Source organism: Scomber japonicus, chromosome 17 (genome assembly GCF_027409825.1).
Source record: "Scomber japonicus isolate fScoJap1 chromosome 17, fScoJap1.pri, whole genome shotgun sequence".
Taxonomy (NCBI): Eukaryota; Metazoa; Chordata; class Actinopteri; order Scombriformes; family Scombridae; genus Scomber; species Scomber japonicus.
In genome coordinates this window covers 1629026-1648058 of record NC_070594.1, presented here as the reverse complement: position 1 = coordinate 1648058, position 19033 = coordinate 1629026, and the positions used below count along the sequence as shown (strand labels likewise).

At 46.7% G+C, this 19033-nt stretch overlaps 1 protein-coding gene across 4 annotated transcripts in view; it reads right to left on the bottom strand.

Moving 5' to 3' along the window:
• Nucleotides 1-1513: 1513 nt before the first annotated feature.
• kidins220b (kinase D-interacting substrate 220b) overlaps nucleotides 1514-19033 on the bottom strand; it is a 25100-nt gene continuing 7580 nt past the window's right edge. For 2 of the 4 annotated variants that reach the window (XM_053337296.1, XM_053337297.1), the window contains exons 12-29: nucleotides 18907-19033; nucleotides 17699-17878; nucleotides 16941-17106; nucleotides 15823-15974; nucleotides 15125-15414; nucleotides 14319-14459; nucleotides 13826-14063; nucleotides 13509-13597; nucleotides 12799-12943; nucleotides 12552-12714; nucleotides 11000-11178; nucleotides 9369-9604; nucleotides 8530-8649; nucleotides 7235-7264; nucleotides 5145-5282; nucleotides 4947-5045; nucleotides 3217-3447; nucleotides 1514-2715 (exon numbers count right to left, since the gene is read on the bottom strand). The exon at nucleotides 18907-19033 is cut by the window's right edge and continues 38 nt beyond it. In XM_053337296.1, coding sequence (XP_053193271.1) covers nucleotides 1531-2715; nucleotides 3217-3447; nucleotides 4947-5045; nucleotides 5145-5282; nucleotides 7235-7264; nucleotides 8530-8649; nucleotides 9369-9604; nucleotides 11000-11178; nucleotides 12552-12714; nucleotides 12799-12943; nucleotides 13509-13597; nucleotides 13826-14063; nucleotides 14319-14459; nucleotides 15125-15414; nucleotides 15823-15974; nucleotides 16941-17106; nucleotides 17699-17878; nucleotides 18907-19033 — 3909 coding nt within the window. In that variant the 3' untranslated portion in view covers nucleotides 1514-1530. Of the gene's footprint in view, nucleotides 2716-3216; nucleotides 3448-4946; nucleotides 5046-5144; nucleotides 5283-7234; nucleotides 7273-8528; nucleotides 8650-9368; nucleotides 9605-10999; nucleotides 11179-12551; nucleotides 12715-12798; nucleotides 12944-13508; nucleotides 13598-13825; nucleotides 14064-14318; nucleotides 14460-15124; nucleotides 15415-15822; nucleotides 15975-16940; nucleotides 17107-17698; nucleotides 17879-18906 lie in introns of all 4 variants that reach the window. The other 2 variants (XM_053337295.1, XM_053337298.1) reach the window with 2 other exon arrangements.

Genomic DNA, 19033 nt, shown 5'->3' with positions numbered 1-19033 from the left:
TGTTCAGATTTTAAACCTGGAAGACAAACTTTAATCATTTATTGAGACGTTTTCTTAAATCGACTGTTTTGGTTTTTAGTTTTATTTTTTATTCCACTCTGATGATCTTCAGTGTTTCAGCTGAATCGACTCAATTTATTAATAGAAAACCTAATTTTTCAATTTAAACTAGGGCTGTCAGCGTTAACGTGTTAATCGCGATCAGATTAATGCAATCCATAACAAGTTATTTTTTTAATCTCATTTTAATGTGTCAAGCCTTTTTGTCCCTTCTGCTCCCCCGTAGACGGCTCCTCTAGCTGTAGCGCTATGCTTTGAAGTGGCCTCCTGCAGTAAACCTACCGCGCTGATGGAAAGTAAGAGAGCTACTGGACTTTTGAACGGCTTGTTTAACTTTAAAACACTTCCAGACGCTTCAGTTGACAAGTCAAAAGTAAAATGCAACCTGTGTCAAACGGAGTTTAACTACCACCGGAGTACGTGGAGTTTGAGTTAGCACCTCCACGCTAAACACCCAGGTGCAGCCAAGCCAGCCTCAGCTCCACCAAAGGACCATTTTGGAGTGTGGGAGTCGCAGCAGAGCCGTGATTGATTCCCAGTTAAGACACTCTGGTAAGAAATGCTTTACATTATGGGCTTAAAACTGCCTTCAAATGGAAAATAACAGGATTTTAAACATGACATTCAAAACGCCATTAATCACGATTAACTATGGAACCTCTGCGATTAATCTCGATTAAAATAATTAATCGTTTGACAGCCCTAGTTTAAATATGAAACTCCTCGATGATGAAACACGATCACTGATTGGTTCATTCTGACTCAAACAACTATGAACTACTTCCTGTCTCTACACGATGAACCAACACAAACTACTTCGGACTGTTTTACTGTTTAACACGATCAACACATTAACGTTAAAGTTACTTTTTCTTTTTTTCTCTTCTAACGTATTAAAAACATCAAACAGCCTCCAGCGACGACGACTGATGATTCTTATTAAGTTTAATTTCATGTTTAAATCTTTTAAACTGAAGTTAAATTAAAATGATCTGAAACTAAACGATGAAAACGTTTGATGTGTTTTAACCTCGTCGACCAATCAGAAGGTTTGTTCTATTAATCTTATATTTTTTGGCTTTTTGTTGATTTTGAAAATATGCTAATTCCATATTTTTGGAAATGGACATAATTAGTTTTAAATGTTTGATTTCACCAATAAAATATCTAAACGTGATTAAATGTAGTAAAATCAGATTTGGTTAAAATCTTATTTTGTTAAACTTTCTGATTTAAATGTTTTATTTCCTGTTTTATTTTGTAAACAGGAAATAAAAAATAAAAAAGTGACAAATTATCTGTGATGTGAAAAAGTTTCTGGAGGTTTACGTTACGACACCGACATGCAGCTTCTACGTCTGATCATCACGACACTAAACTAGGGGTCACGGTCATGGTGATGTCACGGTCACGGTCACGGTGATGTCACGGTCACGGTCACGGTGATGTCACGGTCACGTCATGGTGATGTCACAGGATGCTCTCCCGCTCCTCTCCGAAGGTCACGGTGTCAGATGACACGGTGCAGATCTCCGGCGGGTCTCCGGGCTTCAGACCTCTCTTCAGATGAACCACGCGCACGTTCTCGTTGTTGGGCCCCGGCCTGGTCCCGGTGGTCCCGGTAGTCCCGGTGGTCCCGGTAGTCCCGGTTGTGCCAGAGCTCGGGGGGATGATGACATCACTGGAGGAGGAGGTGGCGTTGGAGGAGGAGGTGGAGCCCTCTGCAGGCGGGCGGTTGGTGTTGTTGTTGAGTGTGACGTTGCTGGGCGTGCGGTTGAGGTTGAAGGACTTGGAGGAGGTCCAGCTCTCCTCGGGGCTGCTCGCCAGCAGGCTGCACTGGTCCTCCGAGCAGATGGACATGCGGGCCACCGCCGGGTCCTGCAGGCCGCTGAGGCTGCTGGGAAGGCCGCGCTTCCTGGCCAGACTCTCCTCGTCCAGCTCGATGAGGTTGGCTCTCTCCAGCTGGGACAGGTCCGCCTCCTCGTCCTGCAGCGAGTGGTTCGGCGAGCTCTCGTTGGACCGCACGCCCGAATCCGACGAGTCCTTCTTGTCCAGCATGGCGTCCGACAGGTAGTCCTTCCCCTTCAGCGCCAGCGAGCCGCCGCCTGGTTTCACGTCCGTTATCTTCTTGCCGTCTTTCAGCAGCGGAGCGTTGTCCGACTCCTCCGACTCCTCGTCGTCGCTGGTCAGTTTCTGGTACCTCAGTCCGCCGCCGGCCTTCAGCTTCAGGTCCGCGGCGCCCTGAAACAACCCGCCTCGCTCCGCCGAGCTCTTCCTGGTCAGCAGGGACTTGGAGGATCCGTGGTCGCCCTTCTCGTCCTCCTCTGTGATCGGGTCCAGGCCGTCGCCGTTGGAGACGAAGTCGGCGTTGTTGTCTGCCGGCGGTTTGGCGCCGCTCCTCTTGGTGAAGGATTTGCGTCCGTCCTGCTCGTCTTTGCTCTTGTCTTCAGACGATGACGTCATGAACTGACCCGGCTGAGGCTGGACCGGTTTCTCTCCCACGCAGCCGCTCATCTCCAGCTGAGCCATCTGAGCGATGTACTCCTGGTAGGCGTCGCGGTACTCGGCCTGCTGCTTGTCCGTCAGCCTCGCGATGTCGTTGGACGACTCCTGAGAGTTCAGGCTCGTCATGCTGGCGGTGCGATGCGGACCGGCCTGAGGACAGGAAGAGAGATCACATCTGAGTTCAGCATCAAGACCAACGAACATCTGAGTCTGATTCTGATGTTCAGTTTCTAAAGTTCCAGTTAAACCATTTAAAGCTGCAGTTGGTAAGTCTTATAAAAGTAAGACTGTCACTTTTTAAAGAAGCATTACATGAAACTAGTAATCTGTAAAGAACCAGGCTCATTTAGCCCCGCCTACTGCTCCTACTGAACCAATCAGAGCCAGGATTGTGTCTGATGGAGTGTCTGACAGCTGTTGATCACTGCTCACGCACACAGCTGCCTCCCCTTCCCCTCGCAGGCTCCTCCCCCTTCCTCCTCACAGGCCCCTCCCACTTCCTCCTCATATCTCCGAGAGCAGTTTCAGGAGCGTAGAGAAAGTAATGGCCCAATAACTCTCTAAGGTTTACGTGTTGAATCCTATCTCTAACTATAACCAGTATATAACCAGTATAACCAGTAGAACCAGTAGAACCAGTACTATTATTACCATCCAGGGCATGTTTCCGTGCCGCTGCGTCTCGTCCAGCCCGACGTTGCTCAGCTCTTCGAAGCTCAGGTTGAAGCTGTACATCGGGGACGCGTCCGTGTTGGCGGCGCCGGCGTGGGGCGGAGCTACGGCTCGTCTTCCCGCCTCCGTGTGACCGCCAACCACACTTCCTGTCTCACTGGCGGCTTCCTCGTGCAGAACCTGACTCTCGATGTGACGCAGATCCAACACCTGCAGACAGGAAACGCATCATTTAAAGGTTCAAACATTTTATCCTGATGAACTAAAGCATCAGTTTGCTATATATGTGTTACTCTGTGTGTGTATGTGTGTGTGTCTGTGTGTGTATCTGAGTGTGTGTGTGTGTGTGTGTGTGTGTGTATCTGAGTGTGTGTGTGTCTGTGTGTCTCTGTGTGTGTGTGTGTCTGTGTGTGTATCTGAGTCTGTGTGTGTATCTACACTCACCGGCCACTTTATTAGGTACACCTGTCCAACTGTTCGTTAATGCAATGATCTGCTGCAGTTCAAACCGAGCATCAGAATGGGGAAGAAAGGTGATTTAAGTGACATTGAACGTGGCATGGTTGTTGGTGCCAGACGGGCTGGTCTGAGTATTTCAGAAACTGCTGATCTACTGGGATTTTCACGCACAACCATCTCTAGGGTTTACAGAGAATGGTCCGAAAAAGAGAAAATATCCAGTGAGCGGCAGTTCTGTGGGCGCAAATGCCTTGTTGATGCCAGAGGTCAGAGGAGAATGGCCAGACTGGTTCGAGCTGATAGAAAGGCAACAGTAACTCAAATAACCACTCGTTACAACCGAGGTATGCAGAAGAGCATCTCTGAACGCACAACACGTCGAACTTTGAGGCGGATTGGCTACAGCAGCAGAAGACCACACCGGGTGCCACTCCTGTCAGCTAAGAACAGGAAACTGAGGCTAAAATTCGCACAGGCTCACCAAAATTGGACAATAGAAGATTGGAAAAAGGTTGCCTGGTCTGATAAGTCTCGATTTCTGCTGCGACAGTCAGATGGTAGGGTCAGAATTTGGCGTAAACAACATGAAAGCAGAGATCCATCCTGCCTTGTATCAACGGTTCAGGCTGGTGGTGGTAGTGCAATGGTGTGGGGGATATTTTCTTGGCACACTTTGGGCCCCTTAGTACCAATTGAGCATTGTGTCGACGCCACAGCCTACCTGAGTATTGTTGCTGACCATGTCCATCCCTTTATGACCACAGTGTACCCATCTTCTGATGGCTACTTCCAGCAGGATAACGCGCCATGTCATAAAGCGCGAATCATCTCAGACTGGTTTCTTGAACATGACAATGAGTTCACTGTACTCAAATGGCCTCCACAGTCACCAGATCTCAATCCAATAGAGCACTTTTGGGATGTGGTGGAACGGGAGATTTGCATCATGGATGTGCAGCCGACAAATCTGCAGCAACTGCGTGATGCTATCATGTCAATATGGACCAAACTCTCTGAGGAATGTTTCCAGCACCTTGTTGAATCTATGCCACGAAGGATTAAGGCAGTTCTGAAGGCAAAAGGGGGTCCAACCCGGTACTAGCAAGGTGTACCTAATAAAGTGGCCGGTGAGTGTATGTGTGTGTCTCACTGTGTCTCTGTGTGTGTCTCTCTATGTGTGTGTGTGTGTGTGTGTGTGTGTGTGTGTGTGTGTGTGTGTGTGTGTGTGTGTGTGTGTGTGTGTGTCTCACTGTAGCTCTGAAGAGCTGCCAGTCTCCAAAGTTCATGTTCATTTCTTTCTTCAGCTCGTCGATGTTACACTGAGACAGAACTCGTCCGTTCACGTTGGCCTGAAGAAGAAGAAGAAGAAGAAGAAGAAGAAAGGAAGTTAAACACATAAACTTCCTAACGAGGGTAAATGTGAGGATGACTTCCTGTGTGAGTCGGACCTTCCTGATGGTGGCCGTGTACTGTCCCAGCATGCTCTGGTCGATGCCGTCGATCTGCCGCACGCGCTCACACACGCTCTCCGTTACCATGGAGCTGAGGAGGACGGAGGGAGAGGCAGACACCACCGAGGCCGAACCCTGAACACACACACACACACACACACACACACACACACAGGTTTGATTCCCTCCAGTAAACAGCTGATCAGAGAACATTAATGTCTCATTGGCTCATCACAAACAAACAGCTGATTATTAGAGGGTTAATCTTTCTCACTTTAATGTCTTTGTATTTACTGACTCCATTATGGAAAAAATCATAATCATCATTTTTAGGACTGTCAGCGTTAACGCGTTAATCACGATCAGATTAATGCAATCCATAACGCGTTAATTTTATCTAATGGCATTTTAATGTTGCAGGCCTTTTTGTCCCTTCTACTCCCCCGTAGACGGCTCCTCTAGCTGTAGCGCTATGCTTTGAAGTGGCCTCCTGCAGTAAACCTACCGCGCTGATGGAAAGTAAGAGAGCTACTGGACTTTTGAACGGCTTGTTTAACTTTAAAACACTTCCAGACGCTTCAGTTGACAAGTCAAAAGTAAAATGCAACCTGTGTCAAACGGAGTTTAACTACCACCGGAGTACGTGGAGTTTGAGTTAGCACCTCCACGCTAAACACCCAGGTGCAGCCAAGCCAGCCTCAGCTCCACCAAAGGACCATTTTGGAGTGTGGGAGTCGCAGCAGAGCCGTGATTGATTCCCAGTTAAGACACTCTGGTAAGAAATGCTTTACATTGTGGGCTTAAAACTGCCTTCAAATGAAAATAACAGGATTTTAAACATGCTATTCAAAACGCCATTAATCACGATTAACTATGGAAACTCTGTGATTAATCTAGATTAAAAAAAGTTAATCGTTTGACAGCCCTAATAATTGTTTAAACTTTAGAAACATGCTGCATTTATTGTCCATTCAGCTTCATTAATTTCCTTTTATCTGCCGCTTAACTTAACACACAGCAGAACATGAGCAGCGATATTAGAGCTGAGCTGGTTACCATGACAACAGTTCACACATCACTTCCTGGTTTTTAATCATTAGTCAGTAAACTCAGGCTGGAAACTCTGAAACATTTCACTGTGTGTTTAAGCTTCTGTCAAACTAAGGGAGCTGCAGCCGCTTCCTGTCTGAGCTTTTCAAAATAAAACCTTTGCTATTAAGCGATATCTCATTGTTATTAACTAACAGCGTTGGGGCTGTAAATTACAGGAGATTCGAAGAAAAGACAAAACGGGAGGGCGGCAGGAGATGGGTCTGAAATATACGAGAGAAACTAGGAAACGGGAGAGTTGGCAGCTACAGTGATGCATGCTGGGAGGAGGGACAGAAATAAACATGCACAGTTAAAAACTACGAGACACTAATCTACATCCTCTTAAAGTGACACTCAGTACGTATCAGACAGTTTGGACTTTAGTCCGATCTACTTCGGACCGTAACGGACGTAATCAGATGCAGGAAATGTTCGCTACTGCAGCATCGTCCATCTCCTCGTACGCCATCTTTGTTTGAATGCCGTCAGATAGTTTGTTGTTCCTGTTGAGTAGAGGTCAACAGGAAGTGGCTCTTTGATGAGTCAGCCATGCTCCGGACATCTATCTGATTCTCCTCATGTTGATCCGTTTAATAGTTGAAATCATTAAAACACATTTTTATTCTATATAAAAGCACCAAAGTGGAAGTTCAGGCGTCGTATCGGCAACCGTTATAAAATGTTACCTCTCGTCTAAATTTAACCTTTTTTAACACTTAGAAGATGAACTGATGATTTTTTACAGTGTAGAGGAGGAGGAGGGGGTGGGCTTAAAAGGGGGGGGGGGTTAAAGGTGTGGGGGGGTTAAAAATGTGGGGGGGGTTAGGGGGTGTTTGGGGAGAAGGGTTCAAAGGTTCAAACCAAACACTGTTAAAACTACCGAGCTAACAAATGAAAAGCAGCTAATCTACGGAGGCTACAGGCTACAGGCTAGTCCAGGCAAGGTGCATGCTGGGATTTGTAGTTAGTGAGCAGTGAGGAGGAGGAGTCAATACCTGCTTCCTTCTCAAAGACGAACCCTTACACTGCAGACAGACACACAGACAGACAGACAGGTGAGGATGAGGAGGCTCGTCACGAGAGGAAGAGCAAAGAGGAAGAGGAAGTAGAAACCCAAAGCTTGACAAAATAAAAGTCTTTCTGAAGGTTTTAAACCAGGGGGGTCAAACATGAGGTCCAAGGGCCAGAACCGGCCCACCGAGGGGTGAAATCTGGCCCACTTTCCTTCCTTCCTTTCCATCCACCCTTTCTTCCTTCCATCTATCCTTACTGTCTTCTTTCCTCCCTCCCTCCCTTCCTTCAATCCTTCCTTTCTTCCTGTCTTCTCTTCCTTCCATCACCTCCCTTGTTTCCTTCAATCTCTCCTCCCTTCCTTACATCTTTTCTTCCTGTCTTCTCTTCCTTCCTTCCTTCTGTCCTTCCTCCCTTCCTTCCTTCAATCTTTCCTTCCTTCCTTCCTTCCTTTCATCTTTCCTTACTGTCTTCTCTCCTCTTCCTTCCTTCCTTGCATCCTTCCTCCCCTCCTTCAATCTTTCCTTCCTTCCGGCCCCCATCAGATCAAACTGTCTGTGGCCTTTAATGAAGATGAGTTTGACTCCTCTGGTTTAAACTGTAGTGAGGAACAAATCTATGGAAGTCCAACAGCGACTAAATACATGACACTAAAAGTTAATATTATTATTAAATACAATAAAATACTGAATCACAAGATTTTATATTCTATACTCAGATGGAAACAGACTCCATACAAACCACTGAATGAACTAAAGTAGTTTAAACTGGACGACCTTCCTGTCGTCCTCCCGTCTCTTTTCACTGTTCCTCCTTTCCTTCCACCCTTCCTTCTCTCATTACATCCTTCTTTTCTTCCTTCCTTCCATTTCTCCTACCTCCCTTCCTCATTCCTTCCTTCTTTCCTCCCTTCGTCTTTTCCTCCATCCCTCCTTACTCCTTTCCTTCCTTCCTTCCTTCAATCTCTCCTTCCTCCCTTCCTCTTTTCGTCCATCCCTCCTTACTCCTTTCCTCCCTTCATTCCTTCCCTCCTTACTCTTTTCCTTCCTTCCTCCTCTCTTTCCTTCCTTCTTAAATCAAGTTTAATACATTAACTGCATATTTTAACACATTTTACTAAAAGTGTATTAATTAGTTAAATTCATAATGTTTTATTTATTTAACCACTTTGTTCATTCAGCGTTTCTTTCTCTGTGTCTCGATGGTGATGAGTGATTGAGACTCTGCAGGAGGAAACATGATGAGGTTAAAACATGAACTCTTGGTGTGTGGTACTTACAGCTGCAGCGTCTCGAGGGAAGCAGCTTTTAGAGAACGGACGTGGTGGAGCAAAGTATGATGGGTAGGGCGCCACCAGGGGGCGTGGCAGCTGGTAAAGGTGTTGGTGGGGGAAATATGGCTGGGGGGGGGGGGGGGGGGGGTAAGAAAACCAAAAGTAATGTTCATGGAGATGATTCAACATGAAACAACACAAACTTAAAAAAGAACCAACAGAGTGAATCCCTGCAGGAAGTCAACACTGACCCCTTCACAATAAAACTCATTTAACTCTGAATATGTCAAATGGTGTAACCAACCACAAAAGAATTTTGACAACAATTATTAATGTAGTTAATGTGATGTGTGTATCATTAATGTGATGCTGCAGATTTACATGGAAATTACAATTAGGGTTAAGTTGCAATGAATCAATTAGAGGAATAACAGAATGAATGGTATTAACTATAACTCCAAATGATCTGAGATATTAATATTTTCTGGTTTCTTTAATCTTCTGTGACATTAAAGGAGTGATTATCATTCCTCACTATTGTCTGATGAGTTAACTGTTAGTTGAAGCTCTGATTTAGTGTCACTAGGGAGCAACGTTCCTGCAGGGAGCTCAGAGTTTAATGATGAGTCAGGTTAATGAAAACAGCACAAATCAAATTAAATTAAATCAAATTAAATTAAAACATAAAATGACATAAATGGTCAAACTGAAGCAGGAAGAAGATGGAAACAGTAAATCTTACCTGTTGATAGTTTACAGTGTGACATCATCAGTACTTTTGTGTTTCTTTAATTACCCTGCCTCTCTCTGCCCCCCCCCCACCCCCCTCCCCCTCCAGGACTCACCCGGTTGTAGAAGGGGTGCTGGGGTCCGGCCAGGCCGCTGTAGTAGCTGCTGTGAGGCTGGGGGGAGACGGCGCCCCCTGCTGGCTGAGTGAAGGCGGCGCTGAAGGAGGCGGAGGGAGAACAAGCTGATGATACCTGACTGTAGACGGAGGTGGGACGAGGCTGAGCTTCCTGCAGGGGGAGGGGGGGGTACGTCACCGCCCCCATGTTCAACTGCTCACGGGCCGCACGAACATCTGGATCACACACACACAGAGAGAGAGAAACATCTGGATCAGAGAAAGAGAGAGAGAGAAACATCTAGATCAGAGGGAGAGAGAGAGAGAGAGAGAGAAACATCTGGATCAGAGGGAGAGAGAGAGAGAGAAACATCTGGATCAGAGAGAGAGAGAGAAACATCTGGATCAGAGAGAGAGAGAGAAACATCTGGATCAGAGAGAGAAACATCTGGATCAGAGAGAGAGAGAGAGAGAGAAACATCTGGATCAGAGAGAGAGAGAGAAACATCTGGATCAGAGAGAGAGAGAGAGAGAAACATCTGGATCAGAGAGAGAGAGAGAGAGAAACATCTGGATCAGAGAGAGAGAGAGAGAGAAACATCTGGATCAGAGAGAGAGAGAGAGAGAAACATCTGGATCAGAGAGAGAGAGAGAGAGAAACATCTGGATCAAAGAGAGAGAGAGAGAGAGAAACATCTGGATCAGAGAGAGAGAGAGAGAGAAACATCTGGATCAGAGAGAGAGAGAGAGAGAAACATCTGGATCACCTAGAGAGAGAAACATCTGGATCAAAGAGAGAGAGAGAAATATCTGGATCAGAGAGAGAAACATCTGGATCAGAGAGAGAGAGAGAGAACATCTGGATTAGAGAGAGAGAGACATCTGGATCAGAGAGAGATAGAGAGAAACATCTGGATCAGAGAGAGAGAGAGAGAAACATCTGGATCAGAGAGAGAGAGAGAGAGAAACATCTGGATCAGAGAGTGAGAGAGAGAGAGAGAGAAACATCTGGATCAGAGAGAGAGAGAGAGAGAAACATCTGGATCAGAGAGAGAGAGAGAGAGAAACATCTGGATCAGAGAGAGAGAGAGAGAAACATCTGGATCAGAGAGAGAGAGAGACATCTGGATCAGAGAGAGAGAGAGAAACATCTGGATCAGAGAGAGAGAGAGAGAGAAACATCTGGATCAGAGAGAGAGAGAGAGAGAGAAACATCTGGATCAGAGAGAGAGAGAGAGAGAAACATCTGGATCAGTGAGAGAGAGAGAGAGAACCATCTGGATTAGAGAGAGAGAGAGAAACATCTGGATCAGTGAGAGAGAGAGAGAAACATCTGGATCAGTGAGAGAGAGAGAGAAACATCTGGATCAGAGAGAGAGAGAGAAACATCTGGATCAGAGAGAGAGAGAGAGAGAAACATCTGGATCAGAGAGAGAGAGAGAAACATCTGGATCAGAGAGAGAGAAACATCTGGATCAGAGAGAGAGAGAGAAACATCTGGATCAGAGAGAGAGAGAAACATCTGGATCAGAGAGAGAGAAAGAGAGAGAGAGACATAGACATAGACAGAGAGAGAGAGAGAGACAGACAGAGACACACACACACACACACACACACACACATCTGGAGTACCTGCTATGATCTCTCTGAGTTTGGGGTCCAGGTTGACGGTGCAGGGCAGGAAGGTGCGGATGTCTCTGGCGGTGAGGACGGGCGTCCTGGACGACAGGAAGACCTCGAAGCTGCGAACGTCTCCGTCGATCTCCAGCAGCGGCTCCACGTCTTTAGTGGTCGGGATGTTCTTCGACACTCTGACAGGAAACACACATCACACACTCATCTGTCTGCTCCTTTAAACTTCCTGTTTCCTGTTTCCTGTTTCCTCCAGGGTCAAAGTGACTATTGTTGCACGGTCTACCGGTACCCACGGTAGACCGCGGTGCCAAAATGTCACAGTGCTACTCTACCATAATTACTACACAACGGTACTACCGTTGAACACGGTGCCAGCGGGACTCATAGTTTCTGTAAAAACTGATCTGGCTTGTGAGCACAGCTGTCCCGCGATCCTGCGCAGTGGTGCTCGCCACATGTCTTCTCTGCAGCTGCAGTCACTCAGAAAACACAGACAATCGTAGCAGAAGCAGCGGACCTGAGCGTCATGAGAGCAGAGCTTCAGTAACACAACTGGTTGTTCCAATAAAAACGAATTCTCCCGCGGCCAAACTCAAAAGTGCTTTAGTCAAAGTGAACGCGTTAATGCATGCAGCGATGTGGCGATCTGGGGAGAGGAGACATTTAGACTTATAACACGTTCAAAATATTCATAAACTTTGATAAATAGGCGAACAGCTCTGTGCAGCAGCTTCACAGCACAGAGCCTCTCTCCTGCTCTCAGCCTGTCAGCTGCAGGAGAGTCCCGGCTGATGAGTCACTGGATGGCAGAGAGATGTAGAGACGCTAACACTCTACACATGATTAAACATGATGTTAGCAGACTTTGACTTTGTTGCATTTAAAGCAACGATTCAACGGTCCAATGTTTCGATGTTTGGGTGTAATTAATTCTAGTTTATGTTGTCTATAGTTGGACTGTGCTGATTATTCTGGTCCACAAGTATTTTTTTATGTACACTGTAATTATTTTTAACTTAACCAGCAGAGTTACGATGTAATGCATTAAATGTTTATCATGTACCAACCAATATTAAGTCATTCTAACTTGTGTAAATACACGTTCATAATAATAATAATAGTAATAAAAGGCTGAGGTATCCTGATACGACCCAGAACCACCATACTAGGCTGGTATAGTATCTTGGGGATTCATTTTGGTATTGTGACAACACTAAAAGTGACACCATCTGTTTTTACTGTTCCTTCTTTCCTTCCTCCTTCTCTCCTTCCTTCCTTTCTCCCTTCCTCTTTTCCTTCTTTCCTCCCTCCCTCCTACCTTCCTTCCTTCCTTCCTCCCTCCCTCTTTCTCTCTTTCTTTCCTCCACCTACCTTCCTCCCTTCCTTCTTTCCTCTGTCTTTCTTTCCTTCCTTTCTCCCTTACTTCTTTCACCCCTCCCTCCCTTCCTCCGCGAGGAAGGAAAAGAGGAAGGAAAGGCCTTCCTCTTTTCCTTCCTCCCTTCCTCCCCTCCTTCCTTGACTGGAGGACAGCAGGAGTGTGAGGTCTGACCTCTCGTAGATGGTCTTGAGTGTAGCCTGGTCTGGGACTCCGTCGGTCTCCTCCAGGTAGAGGATGATCCAGGAGGTTCTGTAAGGCCACTGCTCCGTCAGGTTGATCCACGACGCCAGACGGTCCCAGTTAAAGCTGATCTGATTGGCTCTCAGCAAACGACCTGCGGGACACATGAGTCAGAGTCAGAGTCTGATTTCTGAAGAAGGAGACGGAGTGAGACGTCCTGTCTCTAGAGGATGGTTACCGGTGACGGAGACGATGTTGAGCAGCCTCCTCATGGTCTGGGGGCTGATGTCACTGAACCAATCCTCCGTCACCATCAGCTTCGTCAGGTCGAACGACATCTGACGAGTGACGGAGCGCTGGACCTGCCTCCTCCGGTATGTATCCTATATACACACACACACAGTAATACACACACACACACACTGCCTCGTTAGTACACTCAGCAGTCATACACACTGCTGCTGGTTCCTTAAACTCTGCAACCATTCGTCTGTTTCAATCATCAGATCATTATTTTAATTATTCATTTTTTTACCAAACTAAATTAGCTGCTTGCAGTTTCTTCATTTCTCTCCATCTTCTGACATTTTATAGATCAAACAGTTTATTGATTAATCAACAAAATCATCAACTGATACATACACATATATCTTCATCATCAGTAAAAGTGTTTTAAAGTTTCACAAATAGAGCTCACGTCATTTTATACAAGTCAAATATGTTCTAAACAAAATGACCTTTTCACATTCTGTGACTAAAAAACAGCAGCTTGATAAGAACCGAGGGGAGACATGAAAGACAGACTGTGTGTTTTCTTCTCATTGAATTACACACACACACACACACACACACACACACACACTCACACACAGTAACACACAGTAACACACACACACAGTAACACACACACACACACACAGTAACACACACACACAGTAACACACTCACCCGGCGGTTGAGTGTCGTCTTGCTGCCAAACTTTGTGAGTTCTCCTAAACTGTGCTGAGACAGTTTCCTGTCCAACTCCTCGTGCCAACCTACACACACACACACACACACACACACACACACACACACACCACACACCACACACCACACACACACACACACACACACCACACACACACACACACACACACACACACACACACACACACACACACATTAATAAGTACAGTCTCATCAGGCTGAAGTTAATCGTTGATGAACTTGAACTCAGTAATGTAATTCTGTGTTTTGTCCTCTCGGGGCCTCCGTAGTGTTACCGTCGGTGTTGGCGGCGTCCCCGTTGGCGGGCGCGGCGGTGCACATCTTCCTGGCGCTGGACAGACCTCTGCTGTTGAGGAAGACGGGCAGGTGCACGATGTTCCTCATGTAGTCGTGTCCGTTGATGTTGGAGTCTCTGAGCACGCTGTTCAGGTTCTGGTTGATGGCTTTGATGATGATGTGAGGATCGCTGGCGAAGATGGAGATGAACGGACCTTTAGAGAACAGCACGCGCACCTGAGGAGAGACAACACACACGTTAGACCAGGGGGGTCAAATATGAGGCCCGGGGGCCAGAACCAGCCCGCCAACGGGGGCAATCCGGCCCACTTTCCTTCCTGTGTTCTTTTCCTTCCTTCCATCTGTCCTTCCTTCCTTTCTTCCTTCCATCTGTCCTTCCGTCCATCTGTCTTTCCTACCTCCTCCTCACCCTCTTCCTCCTCCTCCCCCTCTTCCTCCTCCTCCTCCTCCTCCTCCTCCTCCTCGTCTCACCGTGTCCAGCATCTGCAGAACTTTGTCCTGTTCACAGGAGTCCAGACCGTCGATGACGACCGCCAGCCTCGTCTGGTGCTCAGTGAAACCATCGATGGTCTTCGCCATCCTCGCCATCAGCTCCACCTCATGCTTCAACACCTGACAGGTCAGAGGTCAGAGGTCACACACAGTCAGGACGAACATGACATCATCTACAGCTGATGATTGACAGCTGATGGCTAACAGCTGATGACTAACAGCTGATGGCTAACAGCTGATGGCTAACAGCTGATGACTAACAGCTGATAACTAACAGCTGATGACTAACAGCTGATGGCTAACAGCTGATGAGTAACAGCTGATGAGTAACAGCTGATGAGTAACAGCTGATAACTAACAGCTGATGAGTAACAGCTGATGACTAACAGCTGATGGCTAACAGCTGATGAGTAACAGCTGATGAGTAACAGCTGATGAGTAACAGCTGATGAGTAACAGCTGATGAGTAACAGCTGATGAGTAACAGCTGATAACTAACAGCTGATGAGTAACAGCTGATGAGTAACAGCTGATAACTAACAGCTGATGAGTAACAGCTGATGAGTAACAGCTGATGAGTAACAGCTGATAACTAACAGCTGATGACTAACAGCTGATGACTAACAGCTGATGACTGATAACTGACAGCTGATGACTGATGGCTAACAGCTGATGGCTAACAGCTGATTGACAGACAGCTGATGGCTAACAGCTGATGACTAACAGCTGATAACTAACAGCTGATGACTGACAGCTGATGGCTAACAGCTGACAGACCCTCTCACCTTCATGAAGCCCTCACTCTTGAGCTTGTGCATCCTGTTGGCGGCGCTGTGGAGCCTCTTCCTCTGAGAGTTGAGCACCGAGTCGCTGACCTGCCACCACGTCCTGCAGTTGAGCAGCAGAGCGAGGCCGACCACGCTGGCGATGGCGATGAGCACGGCGTTCACCGTGCGGTTGTCTCCGTCCACCTTGAACACGGCGAGGAGCCCGAGGCCGGTCAGCAGGCAGAGCAGCACGAAGACGAAGAGGACGAAGGACGGGACGCAGCACGTCTTCTTCCACTTCCTCTTTCCTGAGGACACACACGGACCAGAGAGGAGGGGTGTGTTACTGTGTGTGTGTAAATATATGTGTGTAAATATATGTGTGTATGTATAAGTGTGTATGTATGTGTGTGTTACAGAGTGTGTTACTGTGTGTGTATATGTGTGTGTGTATGTGTGTGTTACTGTGTGTTTGTGTCTGTGTGTGTGTATGTGTGTGTGTGTGTTACAGTGTGTGTATATGTGTGTGTGAATGTGTGTGTATGTGTGTGTTACTGTGTGTGTGTGTGTCTGTGTGTGTATAAGTGTGTTACAGTGTGTGTATGTGTTACAGAGTGTGTGTATATGTGTGTATTTGTGTATATGTGTGTATATATGTGTGTGTGTTAGAGTGTGTGTGTATATGTGTGTATAAGTGTGTGTTAGAGTGTGTGTACCTTGCGTCTCCTCTGTCTTGAACACTCTGAAGAGTCGTGTAGCGAGGAATCCGAACTCTCTCTCGCAGGCGTCTGACAGCGTGGCGATCATCTCGGCCATCGACGTCTCGCCGCCGACGCTCGACAGACGGTTATAGTCTGTGAACAGGAACCTGCAGGGGACACATGACATCACAGTGACATCACAGTGACATCACATCCTGTGGAGATGAGGTCAGTACGAGCGGGGTGGGACAGGCGGGGGCTGTATATGTGTATATGTGTGTGTATGTGTGTATATAAGTGTGTATATGTGTGTGTATATGTGTGTGTATATAAGTGTGTATATGTGTATATGTGTGTGTATATAAGTGTGTTACAGTGTGTGTATAAGTGTGTGTATGTGTTACAGAGTGTGTGTATATGTGTATACGTGTGTGTGTGTGTGTGTATATGTGTGTTACAGTGTGTGTATATGTGTGTGTGTATAAGTGTGTGTATGTGTGTATATATGTGTGTGTGTGTGTTACAGTGTGTGTGTATATGTGTATATGTGTATATGTGTGTGTGTATAAGTGTGTGTATGTGTGTATATATGTGTGTGTGTGTGTTACAGTGTGTGTGTATATGTGTATATGTGTATATGTGTGTGTGTATAAGTGTGTGTATGTGTGTATATATGTGTGTGTGTGTGTTACAGTGTGTGTGTATATGTGTATATGTGTATATGTGTGTATATGTGTATATGTGTGTATATGTGTATATGTGTGTGTGTATATAAGTGTGTATAAGTGTGTATATGTGTATATGTGTATATGTGTGTGTGTATATAAGTGTGTATAAGTGTGTATATGTGTATATATGTGTGTGTGTATATAAGTGTGTATAAGTGTGTATATGTGTATATGTGTATATGTGTGTGTGTATATAAGTGTGTATAAGTGTGTATATGTGTATATGTGTATATGTGTGTGTGTATCTAAGTGTGTATAAGTGTGTATATGTGTGTGTGTATATAAGTGTGTATAAGTATGTATATGTGTGTGTTACAGTGTGTATATAAGTGTGTATATGTGTGTGTATATATAGAGCGTGGCGGGAGGGGACAGGAAGGCGGGACAGGAAGGGGGGGGGCTCACCTGACAGGAAGTGCTCTGGTGCTCTGCTCCGGCAGCTCGGGGGGGTTGACGAACATCAGCCTCAGCAGCAGCTCCAAGTAACCGATGTGACGAGCCAGCCGCGTGCTGAGCAGCCACGCCCACGTCCAGCTCTCCCCCTCCCTCCGCCCGCCGAAATACACCAACACTAACACACACACACACACACACACACACACACACACACACACACACACACACACACACACACAGAGACACTTTATTAACACACAGAAACTGTATTAACAGAGACAGACGGGGGGTGAGGGGGGTCTCACCAAAGAAGAGATAGAGCAGAGGGTTAGGGGTTGGGGGGGGGGGGGGTAACACACAAACAGAGGAGAAGAATCCATCCATCCTTCCTTCCTACCTTCTTTATTTCCTTTCCTCCCTTCCGTCCTCCATCCCCCTTCCTTCCATCTGTGCTTCCTCTCTCCTTCTCTCTTTCTTTCCTTCTTCTCCCTTTCTTCCTTCCATCCTTCCTCCCCCCTACCTTCCTCTCTTTCTTCTTCTCTCCTTCTTTCCTGCCTCCCTCCTACCTTCTTTCCTTCCTTACTTCTTTCCTCCGTTGTTCCTTCTTTCCTTCTTTCCTCCCACCCTCCTACCTTCCTTCCTTCCTTCCTTCTTTCCTCACACAAACAGAGGGGAGGGTTTGGGGTCTCACCAAAGAAGAGGTAGAGCAGAGGGTTGGGGGGTATGGGTGGGGGGTATGGGTGGGGGTTGGGTTGGGGGGGTCTCACCAAAGAACAAGTAGAGCAGAGCCAGCAGGCTGAGGCTGACAGCCAGGGAGAGTTTGGGGTCGACGGTGAATCCGAGGACGACGGCGACGGAGCCGCAGAGCAACAGAGACAGAAACACTACGAGCCACGAGAACTGGAACAAAGGCTCTATCTGCTGCCCCGCAAACGTCTTCATCTCATCTGAGGAAGAGGAGGAGGAAGAGGAGGAAGAGGTAGAGGAAGAGGAGGAAGAGGTAGAGGAGGAGGAAGAGGAAGAGGAAGAGGTAGAGGTAGAGGAAGAGGAAGAGGAAGAAGAGGTAGAGGAAGAGGTAGAGGTAGAAGAGGAAGAAGAGGTAGAGGAAGAGGTAGAGGAAGAGGAGGAAGAGGTAGAGGTAGAGGTAGAGGTAGAGGTAGAGGTAGAGGTAGAAGAGGAAGAGGAGGAGGAAGAGGAAGAGGTAGAGGAAGAGGTAGAGGTAGAGGTAGAAGAGGAGGAGGAAGAGGTAGAGGTAGAGGTAGAGGAAGAGGAAGAGGAGGTAGAGGAAGAGGTAGAGGAAGAAAAGGAAGAGGTAGAGGAAGAGGAAGAGGTAGAGGAAGAAGAGGAAGAGGTAGAGGAAGAGGAAGAGGTAGAGGAAGAAGAGGAAGAAGAAGAGGAAGAGTTAGTGTGTGTAGCTGGCCTGTAAGCGTCTTCATCTCATCTGAGGAAGAGGAAGAGGAGGAAGAGTGTGTTAGTGTGTAGTAGAGAGTGTGTATGTGTGTGTTACCCTCTAGTTTCTTCAGCAGGAAGGACTTGTGTGTGTGTTAGTGTGTAGTAGAGAGTGTGTATGTGTGTGTTACCCTCTAGTTTCTTGAGCAGGAAGGACTTGTGTGTGTGTTAGTGTGTAGTAGAGAGTGTGTATGTGTGTGTTACCCTCTAGTTTCTTGAGCAGGAAGGACTTGTGTGTGTGTTAGTGTGTAGTAGAGAGTGTGTATGTGTGTGTTACCCTCTAGTTTCTTCAGGAGGAAGGACTTGTGTGTGTGTTAGTGTGTGTTAGTGTGTAGTAGAGAGTGTGTATCTGTGTGTTACCCTCTAGTTTCTTGAGCAGGAAGGACTTGTGTGTGTGTTAGTGTGTGTTAGTGTGTAGTAGAGAGTGTGTATGTGTGTGTTACCCTCTAGTTTCTTGAGCAGGAAGGACTTGTGTGTGTGTTAGTGTGTGTTAGTGTGTAGTAGAGAGTGTGTATATGTGTGTTACCCTCTAGTTTCTTGAGCAGGAAGGACTTGCCGCTGCCCCACTGAGCGTACAGACCCACACAGATGGGCGGCTGCATCGTGGGTTCACTGAGGATGTCTGCCAGAGCCGAGCTGTACAGATCATACCC